The 20,751-nt window shown below is 44.3% G+C and overlaps 1 protein-coding gene across 1 annotated transcript in view; it reads left to right on the plus strand.

The window, feature by feature from the left end:
• The first annotated feature begins 228 nt into the window (after positions 1 to 228).
• The window catches only part of DDHD1 (DDHD domain containing 1), a 43,861-nt gene continuing 23,338 nt past the window's right edge, over positions 229 to 20,751 (plus strand). The window contains exons 1-4 of the mRNA XM_035890727.1: positions 229 to 351; positions 2,111 to 2,258; positions 13,796 to 13,902; positions 14,514 to 14,620. Coding sequence (XP_035746620.1) covers positions 2,224 to 2,258; positions 13,796 to 13,902; positions 14,514 to 14,620 — 249 coding nt within the window. The 5' untranslated portion in view covers positions 229 to 351; positions 2,111 to 2,223. The remainder of the gene's footprint in view (positions 352 to 2,110; positions 2,259 to 13,795; positions 13,903 to 14,513; positions 14,621 to 20,751) is intronic.

The following is a 20,751-nucleotide window of genomic DNA, read 5'->3' on the forward strand; positions in this document are numbered from 1 at the left end:
TCAAACTGCTGCTTGTCCTGGTCAGGTTAATCCTAAATGTAAAAAATCTTTTCAAGGTAAGAAGTAGTCCGGATTTAGGTATAATGGAGCTCTAGATTTTAACCTATGTGTAAATCGCTCTTCTCTCTCTGTGTTTGAAGAGGCTTTTTTTTTTTTTTTTTTTTTTTTTTTTTTTTTCCCCTCTTACCCATGTAAATTAAATGTTGTTCCTTTTTGCTGCAGCTATTCATAGTCTAAAGTTGAGTCGCAACCATGTGGACTGGCACAGTGTGGATGAAGTGTATCTGTACAGTGATGCAACAACATCTAAAATTGCAAGAACTGTTACACAAAAGTTGGGGTTTTCCAAAGGTAATATTTCTCAGAGTTTGTAAAGAATATTGTAAATACCAGTATTTTAAGTTTGTAACTTTGACGCTAGAAGGAGATTTTGAGTTTGAAGTTTTAATATGTGACGCCCACCTTGGCCATTGCAGTTTTTACAGGAGAGTCTATTAGGGTCCTTGGGTTATTGGACATAATTGTAACTAGATGTGAATAGGCTATGACTTATTTTTATTCCGTATTTTATTATTATTTTGGATGCAGCAGTTAGCATTACACAATAAGTAGATGAAAATATTTCAGTGGCAGAGTCTCGTGGGTAACCTGTGAGAATTACAGTTCCCTTTGCAACCTTAACTTCACCGCTGTGTGCTTGCACACTGTGATGCATTCCTTAAATACATGATCATACCTTCTCCTCTTGCCACCTCTTGCTTTTTTTCAGTCCGTTAAAAAGACGTATGAACTGAGAGAAGGGGTGAAGCATTTAGGCAGGAATGTTTCCAGTAGGAATCCAGGCTCATTTAAGCTCAAAACGACCAGTTATAAAGCCAGCAAGGCGGAGACGGTTGGAAGAGAGGATGGTCTCTCTCAAGCAAAAGGCAGATTACTGCCAATCTAAGAAAACTGGATATTGTCCTTGCTGTCCAGCGGTGCATAGGAGAACTATGACAACTACAAAAACACCATACACATCTGTTTTGTTCAGTGGTTTCTGAAGAGACGAGATCAGGTGACAGGTTTGGCTCTGTTCTGTAATTAACGCCTTCTTACCCCATAGGGCTCTTGGGTGGATACTTAATTAATGTTTGCCAAGAATTAATATCATTCAATGCTTCCAGAACTAATGAAGTATGCTGTATCCAGAACATGATTTAGATAGTGTGCAGTAAATAATAAGATCTGCCCTAAACAATCTGGGGGGAGAAATATCAGAGAGTAGCCCACTTGGTAAACAAAGCCTGTCCTGTATTAGAACTGCCCATAGCGTTTTTGTAGTGTTTTCCTCCGCCTTAAAAACAAAATGAGTTGTTCCTTTGAATTTTTGTGATGGGGAATGATGCGTGGCCCTCCCACGGGGTTGCTGGGTTTGTGGGCAGCTGGCGCTCACGCAGGGCCATGGTCCTCTGTATGGGTCTGTCACTAGAGGGGGATGGAGACACGCTGTGCCAGTGGGTTTCTCAAGCCGTCAGCGGGGTGCTGGGAGCATAGCCATATTTGCCCTGGGTAATTGATTTTTGGTTTGGCCACTGAACTGGAGAACGAGTGGGGAAATTTGAGGTTGGATCAGCTTGAAATAAAACGTAGGTTTTCCCCATCAAAATGAAAAATTGCAAAGCTTTTCAACCAGCTCTCTTAATTGGGTCAGAGAGGGAATGGCAACGCTTAACAGTTTTGTGGCCAGATCATTTCCATGATCCTTCCATGATGTAAGGAATTTTAATGAGGGGGACACACAGAAGGGTATTATGTTGTAAAAGTGGATGGATAATTATACAACTGTTTTTTAAAAAGTCGTTTTTCAAAACATCTCTGAACTTAGTTGTCTATACAGTGGAAATGGCATAGAAATGCATTGACTGATACAATTAATATCATGCAGTTGCTCAAATCTCTCGGGAGTTTAAAATTGCAGCTATTTAAAAATACATGCTATTCCTTTACATATATCTTACTTTCAAAATACTGTAATGTATTGGACTGAGACAAGTCAAGCTTCTGTCAACATGTAAGACCGTTGCACTTCGTAGAATGTAACTGATCTAGGATAATGTTTTTTCTACAGCTTCAAGTAGTGGGACAAGGCTACATAGAGGCTATGTAGAAGAAGCCACATTAGAAGACAAGCCACCACAAACTAGTCACATTGTGTTTGTTGTGCATGGTATTGGGCAGAAAATGGACCAAGGAAGGATCATCAAAAATACAGCGATGTGAGTGCTTTGTAATATTTGCAGTACCACCTCTAGCCTGAATATAAGGCTGACATTATAAATGACAGCAGACCCTTCGGTTTAAGCTGTATCTTTTCCTGTTTCCTCCTCCTCCTCTTCTCCCGAGTCATTAGGCTTTATATTGTGCATACACTGCTTTCTATGTTAATTTGGATGTATGGCCTTAGTGGGAGGAGCTACCAGCAAGAAGAGCAACGATATATTCTGTTTTCATGACCAACACTTGCGACTTTGAGGGGACTGGCCCATGAGTTTCTAGGACCTGTGGTCAGTGACTTTGCTGAGCAGGGAGAGATTTTCATTTGGTCGAAATCAAGGGGAATCTCCATTGCTCCTGCTGGTTTTCAGGATAATGGAAGAGTGAAGTGCATACCGGTAAGAGAGGAGAAAGAGGGCGCTAGCGGGGATGTTGGCATTCCTAACAGGACAGAATTACTTCATCCAGTTGGAAGCTGTTGCTGTGAGCCTGCTCATCGAGCCCTGGGCATAGATGCCTGATAAAAAGTAAAACATGGCTGAAAGCTTACGGGATCTTTTCATTGAATGTCTTTTGCGAGGACTGGTTTGCAAATGGCTCGTGGTTTGACATCTGAGCTGGCTCAGGAAGCCAATTAGGGTGCTGGTGAATGGGAAGAGAAACTCCTGAGCTGTTGAGAAAGCTGTAGTTTAAAAGATTTTTGAGTATTAGAAGAAATTGTAAAGTTGTGGTGACAGCGTTGGGCGGACAAGGTGGTGTTAAGGAATGCTTCATTAGCTGACAGAAGAGGCTAAAAAAGTGTTAATTGCAGATCTGTATTGCGCAGATGGTTTAGTATATGTGTCCCAAATAGTTCCACGTTCCATCAAAGTTGACAGAAATGGTGACATACCCAGCGACTCCTGTGCAAGTGTGCATAGAGCTGGGGTTGCTGATTTTGTGGTAAGAGCTTCGTGAACCTGCCTTTCAATCCCGGATGGCAATGTAGGTCAGTGCTTATGTGCCGTCGCTGTGGTGTGTACCATCATGGCAGCAGGCTCCTGTGTTCATTCTGCTCGTCGTTCCACTCTAGTGTCCTCAGCCCTTGATAAAAAGCTGAAAATAGTCACCAAAACAGACATAAAAACTTAAAATTTTTATAGGAGGCAATTAGGGTGGAAATGCAAACACCCTAGATAGACATTGCTGTTTTATCAGCGACGAGAAATAAAACTTCCGCCTTGGAATCATTAAGGTTTTCTGCTTTTCTCTTTCTCCTTACCCCCTTTTGCATTGAATTATACGTACAGGGATTGTATGGGTGGGTTAACTGCAGCTCAGGATACAGTGCATAGGTGTTCATTCCATAAGAAGTCCTGCTTTAACTGGCAGCCTATTGTGTGAAGTCTTTCATCTAAAAGAGAAACAAGACTTTTTGTGCTTCAGTAAATCTCGATCATCTCCTCAACAACTATCAGGCAGTATTGAATAGCCTTTTAAAATGCTAATTATTGGCATAAATTGTGTATTCTGTACAAAATCTGCAAATGAAAGCATCGTTTTAGATTGAAGTCTCTCTCTTTTTTTTTTTCTTTTTTTTTTTTTTTAATAGCTTAAAACATACCAGTGAGGAAGATCCCATATGTTCTAGGAAGAGATTTTAGAAGAAACGTCTGCCAGGCCAGCACAATGGCAGCTCTCACAAGCCGTACTAGCACTTTCTGTTAGCACTTGCATCCATGATATCTGTGTGGGTTTTGTTTTTTTTTTTTTAACGTTCTTTTGCATGAAGAACACAGGAAGTCAAATGTTGCCTCTTGAAAAAGGATAAAACAGATAAGGAGAAACATTTTTTGACCCTTCACACTTCAAAGTAGAAGCTAAGGAGAAAAGACCTCAGTGGTTTTTATCCTTTTAAACGCACGTTCTTTAGTAGGAAACCTGTAGTCGCGGCCATGCTAAATCTGTAATTTAAGCCATAGGTCTGCCCATCAGTGTCACCACTCCTTTCTTCCCTCATGAACATCTGGGTACCACCAGCAGATGTAGAAGGCACTGTCAGCCCTCAGCGCTCATCCTTGTCTTGGGCTGCGTGCAGCGTTGAAGGACTGGGATGTCACTTGTGATATGCACATGCTGGTGTGGAACCCTGGGGTAGGGGTTGTGTGTTTTCCTTCAGAAATAGGAAATTGCTTTTGGTTTAGGCCCCAGGACATCTTGCAGGACGCATTCCTCTACAGAGCCACCAGTCCTCTCCGTGGACTCTGGGGAGAGAGCGGAGATGAGGCAGGTTGGACGAGGCAACCTCCATGACACCTTACATTTTTTTGGTACAGTGCTTGGAGGCACTCTGGGATCTCCAGAAGGGAATACTTGTTCAGGTGCCTTCCCTTTCCACCATCCACAAAAAAAGGTCATGTGCATTTTGTCTTTGCCACGTACAGTTATTGTTGCTTCTTCAGGTGTTCAATCTACCCTGGGATAAAGCTTTTGTATTTATTTCAACCTGTGTGAGAGCAACACTTGAGTTCAAAGCTGAAACCTCACTTGAACAAGTGGTCCTGAAAGAAAGAAAAGTGCAAATATACAGCTTATAACCCGGACGCAGAATACTCTGTCTGTAACCTAGGCTGGTGAGAGCTCGTTTGATGTGCTCTGTCCTCACGTTACCACCTCGAGAAGAAATTGGTGCAGCTCATGCGATGCATCTGCATCATTAGGCAGATCCTGTTGGTTACAGAGGTGAAAGCAGAACTCTGCTTCCAGGGTAATTTAAAACGATATGTGCTAATTTCATTAAGGAATGGAGTTCAATCTAATCATTGACATGGTTAGATGCTGCGGTCGCAAGGTGTTCTGCGAGTAGGTAAATGGAAAAGGTGCGTTTTATGGATGCTTGAGTGAACAGGTCTTTGGTAGATGTGACAGGATTTTGTTTCTTCTCGGTGTAGTTAAACACATTTATTAGCTAAATGCAGCATGGCAGCTGGTACCACAAGCTGCTCCTGTCAGCGCTGATAGGAGCTGCAGGAGTCGTCTGGGAAGAGACAGTACCTCCTCCAGGCTGGAACAGTGATTCAGCTGAACAACGTGAACAGAATAATGTGCTGTGAGTTGCTTTGGTAGCACAGGGATGCTCGTTTAAGGAAGAATATTCTGTATTCCAGTGTATTTATGGCAGAATTGGAGGGGTTTTTTATTTGCCATCAGATGCAGTATTCTGGCATTACTAGGTTTCGGAGAAGGTACAATGTTAACTTTTAAAAAAATAATCTGGGGATATCCTTTTAATTTTACTGCATATCCTTTCATACTGACAATTGGAATATTTTTTCCACTGAAGCCTAATCTCTGATTTTGCTGAACTTGCTCTTCTAGATTATCACAGAATCACAGAATCCCAGGATGGCAGGGGTTGGAAGGGACCTCAGGAGATCATCCAGTCTAACCCCCCTGCTCAAGCAGGCTCACCCAGAGCAGGGGGCACAGGACAGCGTCCAGGCGGGCTTTGAATATCTCCAGAGAAGGAGACTCCACAGCCCCCTGGGCAGCCTGGGCCAGGGCTCGGGCACCCTCACAGTCAAGAAGTTTTTCCTCATATTCAACTGGAACCTCTTCTGTTTCAGTTTGTGCCCATTGCCCCTTGGCACCACTGCAAAGAGTCTGGCTCCGTCCTCGTGACACCCACCCTTAAGATATTTGTATGTGTTGATGAGTGGGGGTTTCTTACATATATTAGATAGAATTTAGGAATGTTACTCTCCATGTTTGCAACCTCATTTAAAAAAAAACCTGTTGTTTTACCTGACTTAGGTAAAGGTCAGACCTTTAGGCTGGCCCTCTAAGTTTCATCAGCTCCTATGCGTGAAAATTGAATAAAGTCACTGTTCTGTGTATTTCCATAGTAGCTGTAATGTTGTGACACTTCTTGGCTGCTCTTACCCTAAAGCTGGTATCTGGCTGCCGCTGTCTGAATCTCCTGGTTTCATTTGAAAATTGTATTTGCCTATGCTGCTGCTCATAGCACGAAAATTGCTGTCTGCACAAACAACCTCATCTTGGCGTTCCATAATCACCAATTACATTTTTATTGCAAGTCCCATTAGAAAGCATTTTAATTGTGGATTAGCATTCTCATAATTACTTGAAAATAGCTATTTTGGTAAATTTCCAGTGGTATGCAAGCCCTTATAGAGTGCAGAGCCTCTCAGAGGCCTTTCAGTGCATTAAATATGTACTGCTGGAATCTTAAATCAAGCTTTCCTGTAACATTTTTTGTATAATTTTTAGCTTTTCAGATATTGGGTAGTTTTGCTTATTTTCCATTTGAATGCTTACATTGCATTAAATACATACTACGTGCTTGTTTTCCATTCTTCGGTGCTGGTAATAATTGCATGTTCTTCTGCAATTAAGTATCCACATGGTAAAAATTATCTTACAGGTTTCAACTTGAGCTTGTCTTGCAGGCTAAATGACAAGTTCAGCCCAGGAGGTAAAAGGTGATCGTTAGGGCATTAAATACTTTCGTAAGAGCTTCTTTTGTGTATATTTATTAATTATCTAACACATGAATGCATATTGGGTGGAAGATGTAACAGCCTGTTTAGGACTTAGATATACTGGGGAGACCTTATCGCTCCCTACAACTGCCTGACAGGGGTTTGTAGTGGGGTGGGTGTTGGTCTCTGCTCCCAGGGAATGGGCGATGAGACGAGGGGAAACGGCCTCAAGTTGTGCCAGGGCAGGTTTAGATTGGACAATAGGAAAAATTTGTTTACTGAAAGAGTTGTCAAGCACTGGAAGGGGCTGCCCAGGGAAGGGAGGGATTTAAAAGCTGGGCAGACGAGGTGCTTAGGGCCAGGGTTTAGTGGTGGGATGGCAGGGTTAGGGGAACGGTTGGGCTTGATGATCTTAAAGGTCTTTTCCAACCTAAATGATTCTGTGATTCTATTCTATGATTCGATGATCTCTAGATCTAGTCTCATTCTCATCCTTCCCCCAGCCCTCATTTCTGCCCGGTGCTGCCCTTTCCCTGCCCACACCAGCACGACTGTCTGGATGGTCCCGTTGTAGACTGGATCACTGCAGTTGGTCCAACAAACTGGGACCCCATCTGGAAGATAGGAGTGATTGGCGAGGAGGCAGGGGATGGCAGTGGGGACAGGGAATGCTTAATCTGCTTTACGCCAAAGCCAGCATCTCACTAAGGGGCAACCTTGCCACCATTTGGAAAGCAGTGCTGGGGACAGAGGCACTCACGCTTGGAGCACCTGGAGCACACCTGGAGCACCATAGGCTTGTCTGGGGGATCCCGTAATCAAATAACGGAGCAGCTTGAGTTCTTTGGATCATGCAGGGTCCTGTTATTCTTGAAAAGGATGAAGTGTGAGTCATGAGCATGCTTATTTTGATTGCATCCTAGAATTTCTGTCTTTCTTCAGAAGTAAAATGACTCTGCATACGCCCTAGAGCAGTGGTCTTAATGTGTTCTGGTCTGAGAGCAGATGAATCCTTGAAGAACAGTGGCAGAAGATAATTTGTGTCTCACAGTTGCTCTTTGAAATTCGCCTAGAGTAAGATTTGAGTTTGCATTTCTGCGGTGCAGCTAAGCTTCCCTTTCATTTCCTCTGGCTTGAGCAGATCTCAATTTTTATTACTCACACCCGCTACTCTCACTTTGACTTACCAAATTTAGCTTAAGCCAGCCCTGAGTTTCCTCAATAACTCGTGGTATTATTTCCTCAAAGAGGCAGTGGGCGCTGCCCTCCATTGGAGGGAACTCCTGGGTGGTGAAAGAAGTTGGGGAATGCTTTAGAGCCTAATTTACCAGTTGTGTAACCAAAAACCAGGATTAGATCCACACGGCTTTGCGGGCAGTAGCGAGAGTTCAGGGTTTTTTCTGGGGACATCCCATTGCCCTCTCTCTTAAATCAAGAATTCAGAGTAAGAAGTTGGCTGGTGTCATGCTTTTTAAATTAAAGACCATTCCCTTTTTCTTGGCTATGGATCATCTGACTGATGAGAGTCTGCAAAGATGAGTTGGGAATGAAATGAATAACATCTTCGGGCCTTCAGGCATTTTGCTCTGTTACCAGTTATCAAGGTCACTTTATAAAATTTGTGAACTAGCTGAAGCTAACTTGTTTGTAGCTCTCCAGTTTTTAATGTAGTATTTGTGAATGCTCCACAGGAGTAAAATTGGTAGCATAACACAGCAATAATGTAGTTACGTTAAGTAGTTATGTTAATATATCTCTGGAATAGATTCGCTTAAGCAAGGATGTATACCTGTGAAAATATGGTTTTATTATTTTAATCAGAGAAAGGCAGCCAAGCACGTTTTATTTATGGTGAGTCTCAAAGTAGCCATGTTCAGGCCATTACTTCTTGCCTGGAAAACAGCAATATGTCAAAATGCTTTCTAAGGTATGCGCTGCATCTGCACCTGAGTGATTATTTTTTTTCTTAGAAAAATAATAAATTTTAGTTATTACCGTGTGTTTTGATGTATAGATTTAAGTAATTGTTGCTCTGGGGTCAATATTTCAGCATCCATTTGTATTGGAAAGGAGAAGAATTCTCTGCTTGTTTAAATGAGGATTTATTACTTCAGTTGGTGTTAATTTAGCAAGTGAGTAGAGGGAGTTGCTATCTAATAAAATAGCTTGAAATATTTCTTTTTAAAAATCCAGAAGAATGAAAAAAAAAAAAAAGACTTTATAGCAGACCAGATAAGCGCAGGTATATATTCCGGGGTTTTGCATGTGAGCGTAGCGACATTGCTTGGCAATTACACCGCAATATTTATTAGAATTTATAATACAAAATTGTTGATCAAAATCAGTGGGAGATGTCGTATAGTGCCATTTGCCATAAATGAGATGTGTTGCGTTGGGAATTGTTCTCCTGGTGTGTTTTAATGCCTCCATGATTCTTGTGATCGGGAGATTGGTGGGACATTGCTGCTGGGAAAGAACAGGAGAGAGACTAATTGCACCTCTGACAGTATTTGGCTAGTAACACCAGACTGGATTGCCTCAGAAAGTTTAGTGGGAGACAAAAAATTAAATGTTTTCCTAACTATGTAGTTTGTAATCTGCAAAACTCCGGTCAGTAGTTTGCAGTGTTAACCAGCTTCATAAGGTAAGTGTGCAAGGCAGGCCAGCATAGCCGAGGAGCACACTTGAACCACTGAGAAGTGCAATTGCTGCTTCCTTGATTTGACATCAAAGGTGAGATGGAAGATAACAAAAATTTGTTGAAACGGACCTTTTGTGCACTTCTACCAGAATGCATTTTGCCAGGCGTAAGGGAGATGCACACAGAGTTGGGTTTGGGTTTTCTAACGCACCCGAACGCTTTTGAATGTTTGTCAATAACCCTTTCTAGCAGAAGTTTGGGGCTATTCTGCTGGAGGCCAGACTATATCTGCACAACCTCAGCTGACATTGCGGGGAACCCTCCAGATCCCAGTAAAATTAGATTTTGCATTTCACAAAATTTTGGGTAAGGACACAAAGCTGGCACAGCTTTTAGGAGGGGAGACTTGAAGCTTTTCCCAAAAGCTTTGGCAGAATTGATAGGCTGCACTGTTTTTTTTCCAAACTCATATACCTAGCGTTAGAAAGGAGACTTTTAGTTAAAAAAATCCTCTGTGTCAGTTTGCCTTTGAATAGCTTGAGTAAGTCCTGGACCCTTTTGAACAGGAACAAACCCTGTAGCTGTGGTATTTGAAGGTGGGGATGGGAATAGCTCCAACAGCTATTTCTTCATAGTGTTTACAGCTGCTACCGATGTGTAAATAGTTTGGATGTTTTTTCTTGCACTGTTAGGACCAGGTTATTTACCAGTTCCTTCACTTAAAGTTGCTGTGTAGAATTCTGTGCTTTATTCATACACCGTTTCGATGCTTTTACTGCTTTTAAGAATAGCAGCTGTAGATTGGCTGGTTTCCTGCTAAACTTACTGCTTCTGAATTGGTCTTAGCTGGCCACCATCCTCCTTCATGCAGAGCAAGTTAAGCTGACTTGACAATACCAATGAATTGTTAGCATTTCCAAAGAAAAGTCATTTAGATTTTAGGTCCCTACATTTCCTTGTGCTAGTAATCCTCTGATTTTGTTCAGACAGGTGTTGTTTCTCCTTTGTTTTGGTTGCTCAGGGACTCCAGGAATGTTAATGTGTTTACTGAATTTTTATCTTCTTGATAATCTAGAAATTCCAGCTGGCTGAAGTTGGGCTCTCAAATAAGTGTCCTTAGAGGTGGTGGTGGGGAGGGTTGGTTTGTGCTTTGCAAGGCCAGGTCTGTTCAGACTTTAAATCAAGCCTGATTTAAGCAGATCCTCATAGAATCATAGAATGGTTTGGGTTGGAAGGGACCCCTAGAGGTCACCCAGCCCAACCCCCCTGCAGGAGCAGGGACACCTTGAACCACATCAGGTTGCTCACAGCCCCGTCCAACCTGGCCTGGAATGTTCCCAGGGATGGGGCCTCCACCACCTCTTGGGGCAACCCCTGCCAGGGTTTCCCCACCTTCATTGTAAAGAATTTCTGCCTTAGATCCAGTCTAACCCTACCCTGCTTCAGTTTAAAGCCATCCCCCCTTGTCCTGACCGAGCTGGCCCTACTAAAAATCCCCCCTTTCCTCTGGGCCCCCTTTAAGCCCTGACCGGCCGCACTCAGCTCTGCCCGCAGCCTTCTCTTCTCCAGGCTGAACAACCCCAACTCTCTCAGCCTGGCCTCTTAGTGATTTTTTGTTTTCTTTCCTCATTGTGGGAAGACATTCTGCTTCCCTTAAACCTTTGTCATCTCGTTGGACTAGATGTGAGGAGATTAGGAGTGCAATCAAACCAGGCTTTAAAAGGAGAGGCGCTAATTAGTTGCATTTCTGGGCTGTTTGGTCAGGCCATCAGTAACTGCTTTGGAAGAAGGCGCGTAAAGGATGCTCCCCTTTCTTCCTTTCCTTTCCTTCCCTTTCCTTTATCAGAAAGGAGGTGTCACTTATGGAAAAGCATTTTGACTGCCTGCTTCAAAAATTTGGTACATCGTTGATCTGCTTTTTAGTCGCATAATGTGCTTTTCCTTTTCCTGGGAAAAAACATGGTAAAGAATAATTAATTATCCTTGTGGAAAATGTTTTTGCAAGGCATTGGCTCTCATACCCCTTCCTCAGTGAAGTGTGTTTCCCTCTTGCTGTGCAGCTGATAAGGCTGAAGTAAAAACATAGAAGGTGTTTTGGCCAAAGCCACGTGACGTCTCTCCGCAGCCCTCAGCAGCTGAAGGTGATGCCTGAAACTCATCTCTGCATTTGTTCCACCAGACACATCTGCCTCCAGCCCGAATCCTGCTAGCGAGCTGTGTCCTGATGCCACAACGGCTACTCAGGGAGATTAAGAACAAATTTCTGTCCATACTTTTTCCTTTCGGTCTGTATTGTCACCTCTGGTGGCAAACCTTGTGGGGGACATTGGAGCAGCTCCTGACTTCATCTTGCAGCTACCCGCGGTGTATGGCTGACTTTGTTTTAAAGGGGGCTGAAAATCAGCCCAGCTCTCTCAGCCTTTCCTCATAGGGGAGATGCTCCAGTCCCCCCATCATCCTTGTTGCCCTCCTCTGGACTCTCTCTAGGAGTTCCTCATCTTTCTTGAACCGGGGAGCCCAGAACTGGACCCAGTGCTCCAGGTGGGGTCTCAGCAGGGCAGAGCAGAGGGGGAGGAGAACCTCCCTCGCCCTGCTGGCCACGCTCCTCTCAATGCACCCCAGGATGCCATTGGCCTTCTGGGCAACCAGGGCACCCTGCTGGCTCGTGGTCAGCTTGTCGTCCACCAGGACTCCCAGGTCCCTCTCAGCAGAGCTGCTTCCCAGCAGGTCAGCCCGCAGCCTCAGTGGTGCCCAGCGCCAGGACAAGGGGCAATGGGCACAAACTGAAACAGAAGAGGTTCCAGTTGAATATGAGGAAGAACTTCTTCACTTTGAGGGTGCCTGAGCCCTGGCCCAGGCTGCCCAGGGGGGCTATGGAGTCTCCTTCTCTGGAGATATTCAACCCCTGCCTGGACCAAGTCCTGTGCCACATGCTCTGGGTGAGCCTGCTTGAGCAGGGAGGTTGGGCTGGGTGATCTCCTGAGGTCCCTTCCAACCCCTGCCATTCTGGGATTCTGTGAGTTGAGCAGTTGTCTATAGGGGATCGCCATGTGGGTGCAGACAGTGTTCTGCTCATCAAATGGAGCAGCTTAAGCAATTACTGTCTCGGGTGCTGGTAGTGATTTGGGCTCAACTGTCTCATTTCTGTTGAAGGACAACAGAGGAGCATTAATATATTCAAGGAAAGTGTCTCAGCTACGGGGTTAAACTTACTAAACTGCATTTGGACTGGTAGAAGTACGGATGGGAGCTTGCTGTCATCGTGCCTGTGGTTGTAGCAATCATTAAGAGGGGTTTGCTTTGAAAATAGGGAAAAAAAAAAAAAAAGAAAAAAAAACCCACGTTGAAAATCTAGGTTTTGCCTCAGAAATAAAAAACCCTCTGGTACTTGGAACTGGGAAACCACTGCTGGAAACCCAGCACTGCTGCCCCTCGGTTGGATTTAGTTTGTCGTGCTCACCTTCAAAAATGCTAATACCATTGGGAGATGAGATTCATGTAAAGGAGAGGAAGGAAAATACAACGCTTTCTCAGTTTGGTTGCTGAATGTTTTTGATAGAATGCATGGATATTTTACTATCTTCTATCATTTCATGCTGGTTTTCATTTTTTACGGATGGGTCTTTCACACAACACAAGTAAAGTAGCATTTTTAAAAGAATATACCATACCATTATTCCCCTTTTCCCTCAAACAACAGAGAGAGTCAGATATACTTCAGGGTTTAGGTATTGCAAGTTTCTCACATCCCTTGAGAGAGGTGCATAAATGTTCCTGTTCAGATATGCTTTAAAAATGAGAAATCTTTTAAAAGGAGAGTTTCCCTGTCCATCTGCCACTGCAAGTTGAAATGCTAATAAATGCTCCTATTTCTCCCTCTGAGAGCTCTCAAGCCTTCCAGTTTGATCGGAGAAATTAAAATAAAATGCTGGCTTTTCAAGCAATATTTTTCATAGTTTTCTTTGTGTTTAAAAGCACTGAATTGTCTTCCTTACCCACTTGTCTAAATGGTTGATTTCAGTGGATTCAGGATTTCAAGGCAGTGGTAAAATTAATTTTCAGATTAATTCTTAATTTTCCGATCACATTCTACCCCCAACCCACCAGAGTTAACACATTTTTCAATTTAATTTGGTTGGCTTATGTTAAGATCGTAGTATAATACATTTAGAGGGGGTTTTTAACTTTTTTTTTTTTTTTTAGTATGTAATGTGCAGAATTTTTCATTATATGGAAATTTAAGTACTTTCTAACCAAAGCATGAGGTGAGGTAATTACCCGTGTTAGTAAGCATGCACTGCATACTTGAAAAGTAGCAATGCAAGAAATGCGTTGTTGCTGGATGCATTGGCTTTATTTGATAAGAGCACCAATAGCAGTCTTTACAGGAACGTGTTCTTTTTCTTCTTTTTTATAGGATGCGAGATACTGCAAGAAAAATAGAAGAAAAATATTTTTCCAATCTTGCAACACATGTTGAATTTCTTCCGGTTGAATGGAGATCAAAACTGACCCTCGATGGAGGTAAGATACTTGCGCTTTTGCTGTTCCAGTAGCTGCAGTCGGCAAAATTGTCCTCAGAAGTTTAGAATCATAGAATGTTTTGGGTTGGAAGGGACCCCTAGAGGTCACCCAGCCCAACCCCCCTGCAGGAGCAGGGACACCTTTAACCACATCAGGTTGCTCACAGCCCCGTCCAACCTGGCCTGGAATGGTGCCAGGGATGGGGCCTCCACCCCCTCTCGGGGCAACCCCTGCCAGGGTTTCACCACCCTCACTGTAAAGAATTTCTGCCTTAGATCCAGTCTAAACCTACCCTGCTTCAGTTTAAAACCATCCCCCCTTGTCCTGTCCCAGCTGGCCCTACTAAAAAGCTTGTCCCCCCCTTTCCTCTGGGCCCCCTTGAAGCCCTGACCGGCCGCACTCAGCTCTGCCCGCAGCCTTCTCTTCTCCAGGCTGAACACCCCCAATTCTCCCAGCCTGGCCTCAGAGCAGAGGGGCTCCAGCCCTCGGAGCATTTTTGTAGGATCACGCCGTGTTCTCTGCAGGTGCCTTGTTTGGATTTTATCATTCTCCTGCATGTAACTCAAGTCTTTTTTTTTTTTTTTTTTTTTTTTTTTTTCTTTCCCCCCCAGACACTGTGGACTCCATTACTCCAGATAAAGTACGCGGTTTAAGGGACATGCTGAACAGCAGCGCCATGGATATCATGTATTATACAAGTCCTCTTTACAGAGATGAAGTAAGTGTGGTTTTATCTAAACAAACTGGACTTAGGAATGTAAGCAAAGTTTCCTCCCAAGAGACCCTGCATAAAGGATACTCACACTTTTCAAGTATGCAATGGTCATCCATAGTAATCAAAACACAGAGTTCTAAGAGTGTGAGGAGTAGAGTAACAGCAAAAAGTACAATCATTGTAATTAGTTTAGAACAGAAATGGCTGTCTAAAATGGGTCTGTATCAGCAGCTTGGAAATGGGAAGGTTTTTTACGGTGTTTTCATGCATCTGCATATTCAGAGCAATGGGAGTCCGTAGAGCTGAGATTGATCTTACCGCTTGCAAAATCTGTGGACATTTGTCATTTCGTTTGTGTCAGTTGGGATGGCAGCATGTGTGAACATGCCCAAGCCAGATGTAATGCGTTCGTGTACGCTTTCCTTGCGGGAAAAGCAAGGCAGCCCTCAGTTACCTGTTTGTTAGGGGACTGTTCATGTAGCAGAAGCTCCCATCTTACCTTGCCACATCTACTTTAGCCTGTAGCTGTAGTGTCACCCCATTAATCAGAGGGGAAAAGTCTTGAATAAGCATTCTCCTAGAGAAGCTGGCTGCTCATGGCTTAGACAGGCGAACTCTTCGCTGGGTAAAAAACTGGCTCGATGGCCGAGCCCAGAGAGTTGTGGTGAACAGAGTTAAATCCAGTTGGCAGCCAGTCACAAGCATTGCTGGAACATGTCCAGAGAAGGACAAGGAAGCTTCCCTTGAGGGGTGAGGGGTCTGGAGCCCAAGGCTGCTGGGGAGCGGCTGGGGGAGCTGGGGGGGTTCAGCCTGGAGAAGAGGAGACTGAGGGGAGCCCTCATCGCTCCCTACAACTGCCTGAGAGGAGGGGGGAGCCGGGGGGGTCGGGCTCTGCTCCCAGGGAACGGGTGATGGGATGAGGGGAAATGGCCTCAAGTTGTGCCAGGGCAGGGTTAGGTTGGGTACTGGGGAAAATGTCTTCCCCAAAAGGGCTGTCAAGCACTGGAAGGGGCTGCCCAGGGAAGGGGTCGAGTCCTCACCCCTGGAGGGGTTTAAAAGCCGGGCAGACGAGGTGCTTAGGGCCAGGGTTTGGGGCTGGGATGGCAGGGTTAGAGTAATGGTTGGACTTGATGGTCTTAAAGGTCTTTTCCAACCTAAATGACTCTATGATTCTAAATGATGAGGAAGCCTGTAAAATACGTACAGCACATCATCCCAGTAGCATCCTTTCTGTGTCACACTTCACATCCCCCAAGGGGTTTTGCAGTGTTAGGGTTAGTTTCTGTAGGAATTCTAGTTTTTTTCCTGTATTGACTACGTTAGGTATGGAGCAACGGTAATCTTTTTGCAGCCTCAGTTCTCTGTGCGTGGTTAGGCTGGGGTGGAGGAGAGAGACTTTCCAAGTTTACCTGTGGATTCGTTAAAATTAGATAAATGTATGTCCTTTAGACTGGCAATATGATTTTAAACCCTAAACTACCTAATAATACTTCTTTTCCTGATAGCACCAGTGGTGGTGAGATCGCTATGAGCCTTTTAAGCTTCCAGCAGTAGGTGTACCGACCGCTGTAGCTCTCGCGTTGCTCAGTGGTGGAGAGCTCTTCATGAAGGGCTCCCGGGTTCTCCGCCGTCTATCAGGTTTCTCTGTCTTTTGTGGAACTGAGGCCAGCATGAACTTTTGTGGCAAACGATGAAAACTTCTCTGGCAGCTCTAAAATAGATTTTTTTAAGCTGCATTAGAGGCTTGGCATGCCTGTGGGCATCTTATGGGAAATGGATTAGCGAACAAAGTTCAAGTATGCTGGCCAAGAATGCATGAAAAATTTAATTCATTGCTCAGTAGAACTGAAGTTTTGCAGGTAGAGCACCATTTCTCAAGTACAAGAATTCCCAAATAAAATGAGTGTGCTGTGGCTGTGCTTAGATCTGATTAGAAAAGACTTGAGTTGTTTTCATCACTGAATCAAGTGAATTTTCTTGAAATGTTTGCAACAAGTGGACCATTACCTTACCGTATTCAGACTGCATTGATAAATCTTATCACTTTCTCAAAGCAACATTGTACAATTTGAATTGTAAGTATTTGTCCAGAAAAAGAAAGTGCTGTTACAAATGAAACCTTAGAACCTTGAAGAACAGGTTTCTGAAATGCATCTTTGGTGTTGCAGCCAAAATGTTTGGGACGCAGGTTTTCTTGGTTGTTCCTTCAGCTACAGGGCTCGTGTTCTGCCCGTGAGTTGTCAGGGATGCGACTTCTGGTTTGATTCTGCTCATCTGGTTAAGAGTTCTGTAAAGCTCACAGTTATTAAACAGTTTTAAACAATTTTTTTTAAACATTAAACAATTTTTTCACCTTTTATTTTACCTGCAGAAAGGAGACTTGTTTTGGTTTGAGGTTGGTTTGGGGGTTTTTGGTTACTTTTCCTTTTCCCATTTTATTTTCCGTGACCTAACTTTGCAGAGTTTTAAACACAATAGTATCAAGTTGAGCATTTTTCTGGAAAGACAGTTGGATTTTTTTTTTTTTTCCCACGTTCAGAGTGGAGCTGTTTTGTGGCACTTTGCTCCCAGTGCTCATTCCAGCTCAGAAATGAGCTTTGTCCTCAAGCGTTCACGTGGTCAGATGCTGCTCAGAATTAGTATTCCTGCTCACCGCTTCGTAACACAGACCCGGTTCTTTGTGTACTGTGGGCACTCCTAATGCTTTCCATCCAGAAATCCTAAAAGTATCTGAAAAGGAGCTAATTAAACTTTGCTGTGCTCCTGTGAAATAAATGGAGCACTGCAGCGAGTTCAGCCTAGAGAAGAGTAAAGCTGCTATTCACCTGGCAACGCTCGACGATGCTTTGATAGGAATTTTCTTTCTACTTCCAAGGATTTTCCCCACATGTAAAAGTAACGTAACTGCTTTTTCAAAGGTTTATGACCGCTCTTTTTAAACAACTCTTTAAGGGGTTTGCCAGTGGGAAGAAGCCTTGTCATATCAGCTTTAATCATAGAATCATAGAATGTTTAGGGTTGGAAGGGACCACTAGTGGTCATCTAGTCCAACCCCCCTGCAGTGAGCAGGGACACTGCTAACTAGATCAGGTTGCTCAGAGCCCCATCCAACCTGGCCTTGAATGTTCCCAGGGATGGGGCCTCCACCCCCTCTCTGGGCAACCTGTTCCAGTGTTTTACCACCCTCATTGTAAAAAATTTCTTCCTTACCTCTAGCCTGAACCTACCCTGTTCTAGTTTAAAACCATTTCCCCTTGTCCTAACACAGCTGGCCCTACTAAAAAGACATTCCCCATCTTTCCTATAGGCCCCCTTTAGGTACTGGAAGGCCGCAATCAGGTCTCCCCGTAGCCTTCTTTTCTCCAGACTGAACAAGCCCAACTCTCTCAGCCTGTCCTCATAGGAGAGGTGCTCCAGCCCTCGGATCATTTTTGTAGCCCTCCTCTGGACCCGTTCCAACACTTCCATGTCCTTCTTGTGCTGAGGGCTCCAGAGCTGGACGCAGTACTCCAGGTGAGGTCTCACCAGAGCTGAGTAGAGGGGCAGAATCCCCTCCCTCGACCTGCTGGCCACGCTTCTCCTGATGCAGCCCAGAGTACGGTTGGCCTTCTGGGCTGCCAGCGCACATTGCCGGCTCATGTCTAGCTTTTCATCCACGTGGGATAGCCGAGAGCCGTTTCAGGTGCAGCCGGATTGCTCTGCTAAGCATTACGGGAGCGTGGTGGATAACCCCCTCTCTGATTTCAAGTATTGTTTCTTCTGCAGCATGGTAGGAGAATATCCAAAAGGTGCCTCTGACTCCTGACATGCGATGTGATACCAGACAGGTATTAATAATTCAGTCCAGCCCTAAGAAGGTCTCAGTCTGGTCTCAGAGTTCAGATGTCTGCAGCCAACAGATTCAGCTGCGGCGCTGCGTGCATGGCTGCAAGTGAATCGTGCTGTGCGGGTCCTCATCCGTGCAGCGGTCCATGATGAGCAAAACAGCACCCCTCTTTAAACACTACACAGATAATAAGGAAAAGCAATAAACTGATACTTCAACGTGCACCTGCAATCATTTCACACGTTTAATTCTGTCCTTGCTAGTGCCATCTACAGTAACATAACCTTGGGGTTTAGTGTCTTCAGTGGATGACTTCGTTTCACATCTGTGTCACTGGAGCTTCATATTTCTTTAATAATAAACGGCTGCAACAGAGGTTAAAAAGACTAATTGATGCATAGTAAATTTAGTGTTGTCACCTTCATTATATTGTTAAGTGCTTATTTTGCTGGTCTTCACTGTACTTACTTGCAGGCTAATTGTAATTCTGTAAATTATTGATATATGTCTTGGCAGAAATTGCCTTTAGTACAGGATAAATCTTATTTACATCCATCACCCCAAGATCTCTAAAGATTTAGTGCAAACACTGCAATAGCCTCAGAAGATTAGTAGGAGATGTTTATGGATTACTTCCACCACAGCTGAAGACCAGGGAGTTGCAGTGGGTATTGAACGTTTCTCACCAGCTGAGGTCAGGAAATGAAGAAGCCAGGGCCTGGGACGTGGCGGCTGTGGGCTGGGTGTCAGAGGTGCATTACGGGCTTTAGGAGGCCAGGGGGGATGCAGTGTAATGCAGCCAACCTGGCATTGCTCCCTTGGGTAGGCTTCCCTGTCTGCCTTGAAATGGCTTGATGGTTTGCTATTATACACACGTTAAAAAGGGGAAATAGTGACTATACTCTTAAAATTTGGGACAAGTATTAACTTCTGTCAGAGCTTTCATCCCTCTCTGATAGGAGGTTTTGCAGTGGAAATATCCTTCTCTTAAGCACTTCTTTCAGCAATAAAAGGCAATTATTTCATGTGCGTTTGAAAACGAGAGGGATGTGAAGCAGGAAATATTTAACTGAGACTATTTCAACACTGGGTTTGCTTACTCTGTTGAACCTAATAGTCAAGGAGCTGCTTGGCAGCACTTTTATGGCTTGCTTAGTTTGTTTGATTGTTCCTGAATGTGCTCTCAATTTTATAAGGTGGTAGGTTACTGTATCTGCCTGAGAGAGACTCAAGTCTGGGCAGATCCGCAGATCCTTTTTCTGTATCGTCACTAAGACACGCAGCCATTCCTGTCTCTTCACACAGCCAAGTCTCCTTCTGGCCTCTCATCTGTTGTTGTGACACTCTTCTGGCATCCATCAGCGATGCCGTCAGGTAGCGCGACAACTGTTGTATTCCGGAGGGTCAGCAGCCTCCCCATCTCCGCGTTGTGCGCTGGCATCTTCTCCGAGTTCACATGAAGCAAACACTCCTTGGCTTTCACGGTCCTTTACAACCCGCCCTTGAGCTGCAGATCTTTCGTTGGCTTTTGAGGACCTTGTTCTACCTCCAGTTGGCTCGCACACCTTCTTATTGCCTGCTTGCTGAATTTCAAACGAGTTTGCACTCTCTCCTGAAGTTCTCTTGACATTTGGAGGGAGCTGGTTGCAAAACTCACTGTTCCTCACATCTCCTTAAAATTCCATTCCCACGAAGCCTGCTGAAACAGTCGCACTATTCAAGCTGGAGGGGGTGCAGAGGTCAGGTTTCCTGCAGTCCCTTTTCATATGTAGCTGTCTGTTATTTTTCTTTTTTCTCTTGGGCTTCAAGCTGTTCATGTGAGAAGATGGTCCTATGGAGACAGCAGAGAGACAGGACCTCTGAAAATTACAACAAGGGGGTGGTCATCGCTGAGAGCAGACTCAGAAGAGGACAATCACCAGAGCCCAAGTGGTTTTCTTGGCTTTGACAGATCAAAGAGGTTGGGACTGGAGTGCTATATCCAAATCTTGGCAGCAAGTGGGTCATTGAGGATTTGAGCAAGAGCAGTGCAAACTCTGCGTTACCTCTGTGCTCAGGGTGCCATCAGGGGTTTGGTACTCCTTGTTTTCTTGAAAAACCTCATTTCCTGGAGGGGAAAATGTCATTTTCTACCCTGGTACTTTTCATAGAATCATAGAATCATTTAGGTTGGAAAAGACCTTTAAGATCATCAAGTCCAACCATTACCCTAACCCTGCCATCCCACCACTAAACCCTGTCCCCAAGCACCTCGTCTGCCCAGCTTTTAAATCCCCCCAGGGATGGGGACTCGACCCCTTCCCTGGGC

This window comes from Egretta garzetta, unplaced genomic scaffold, assembly GCF_000687185.1.
Source record: "Egretta garzetta isolate BGI_Z169 unplaced genomic scaffold, ASM68718v1 scaffold3, whole genome shotgun sequence".
Lineage (NCBI taxonomy): Eukaryota > Metazoa > Chordata > Aves > Pelecaniformes > Ardeidae > Egretta > Egretta garzetta.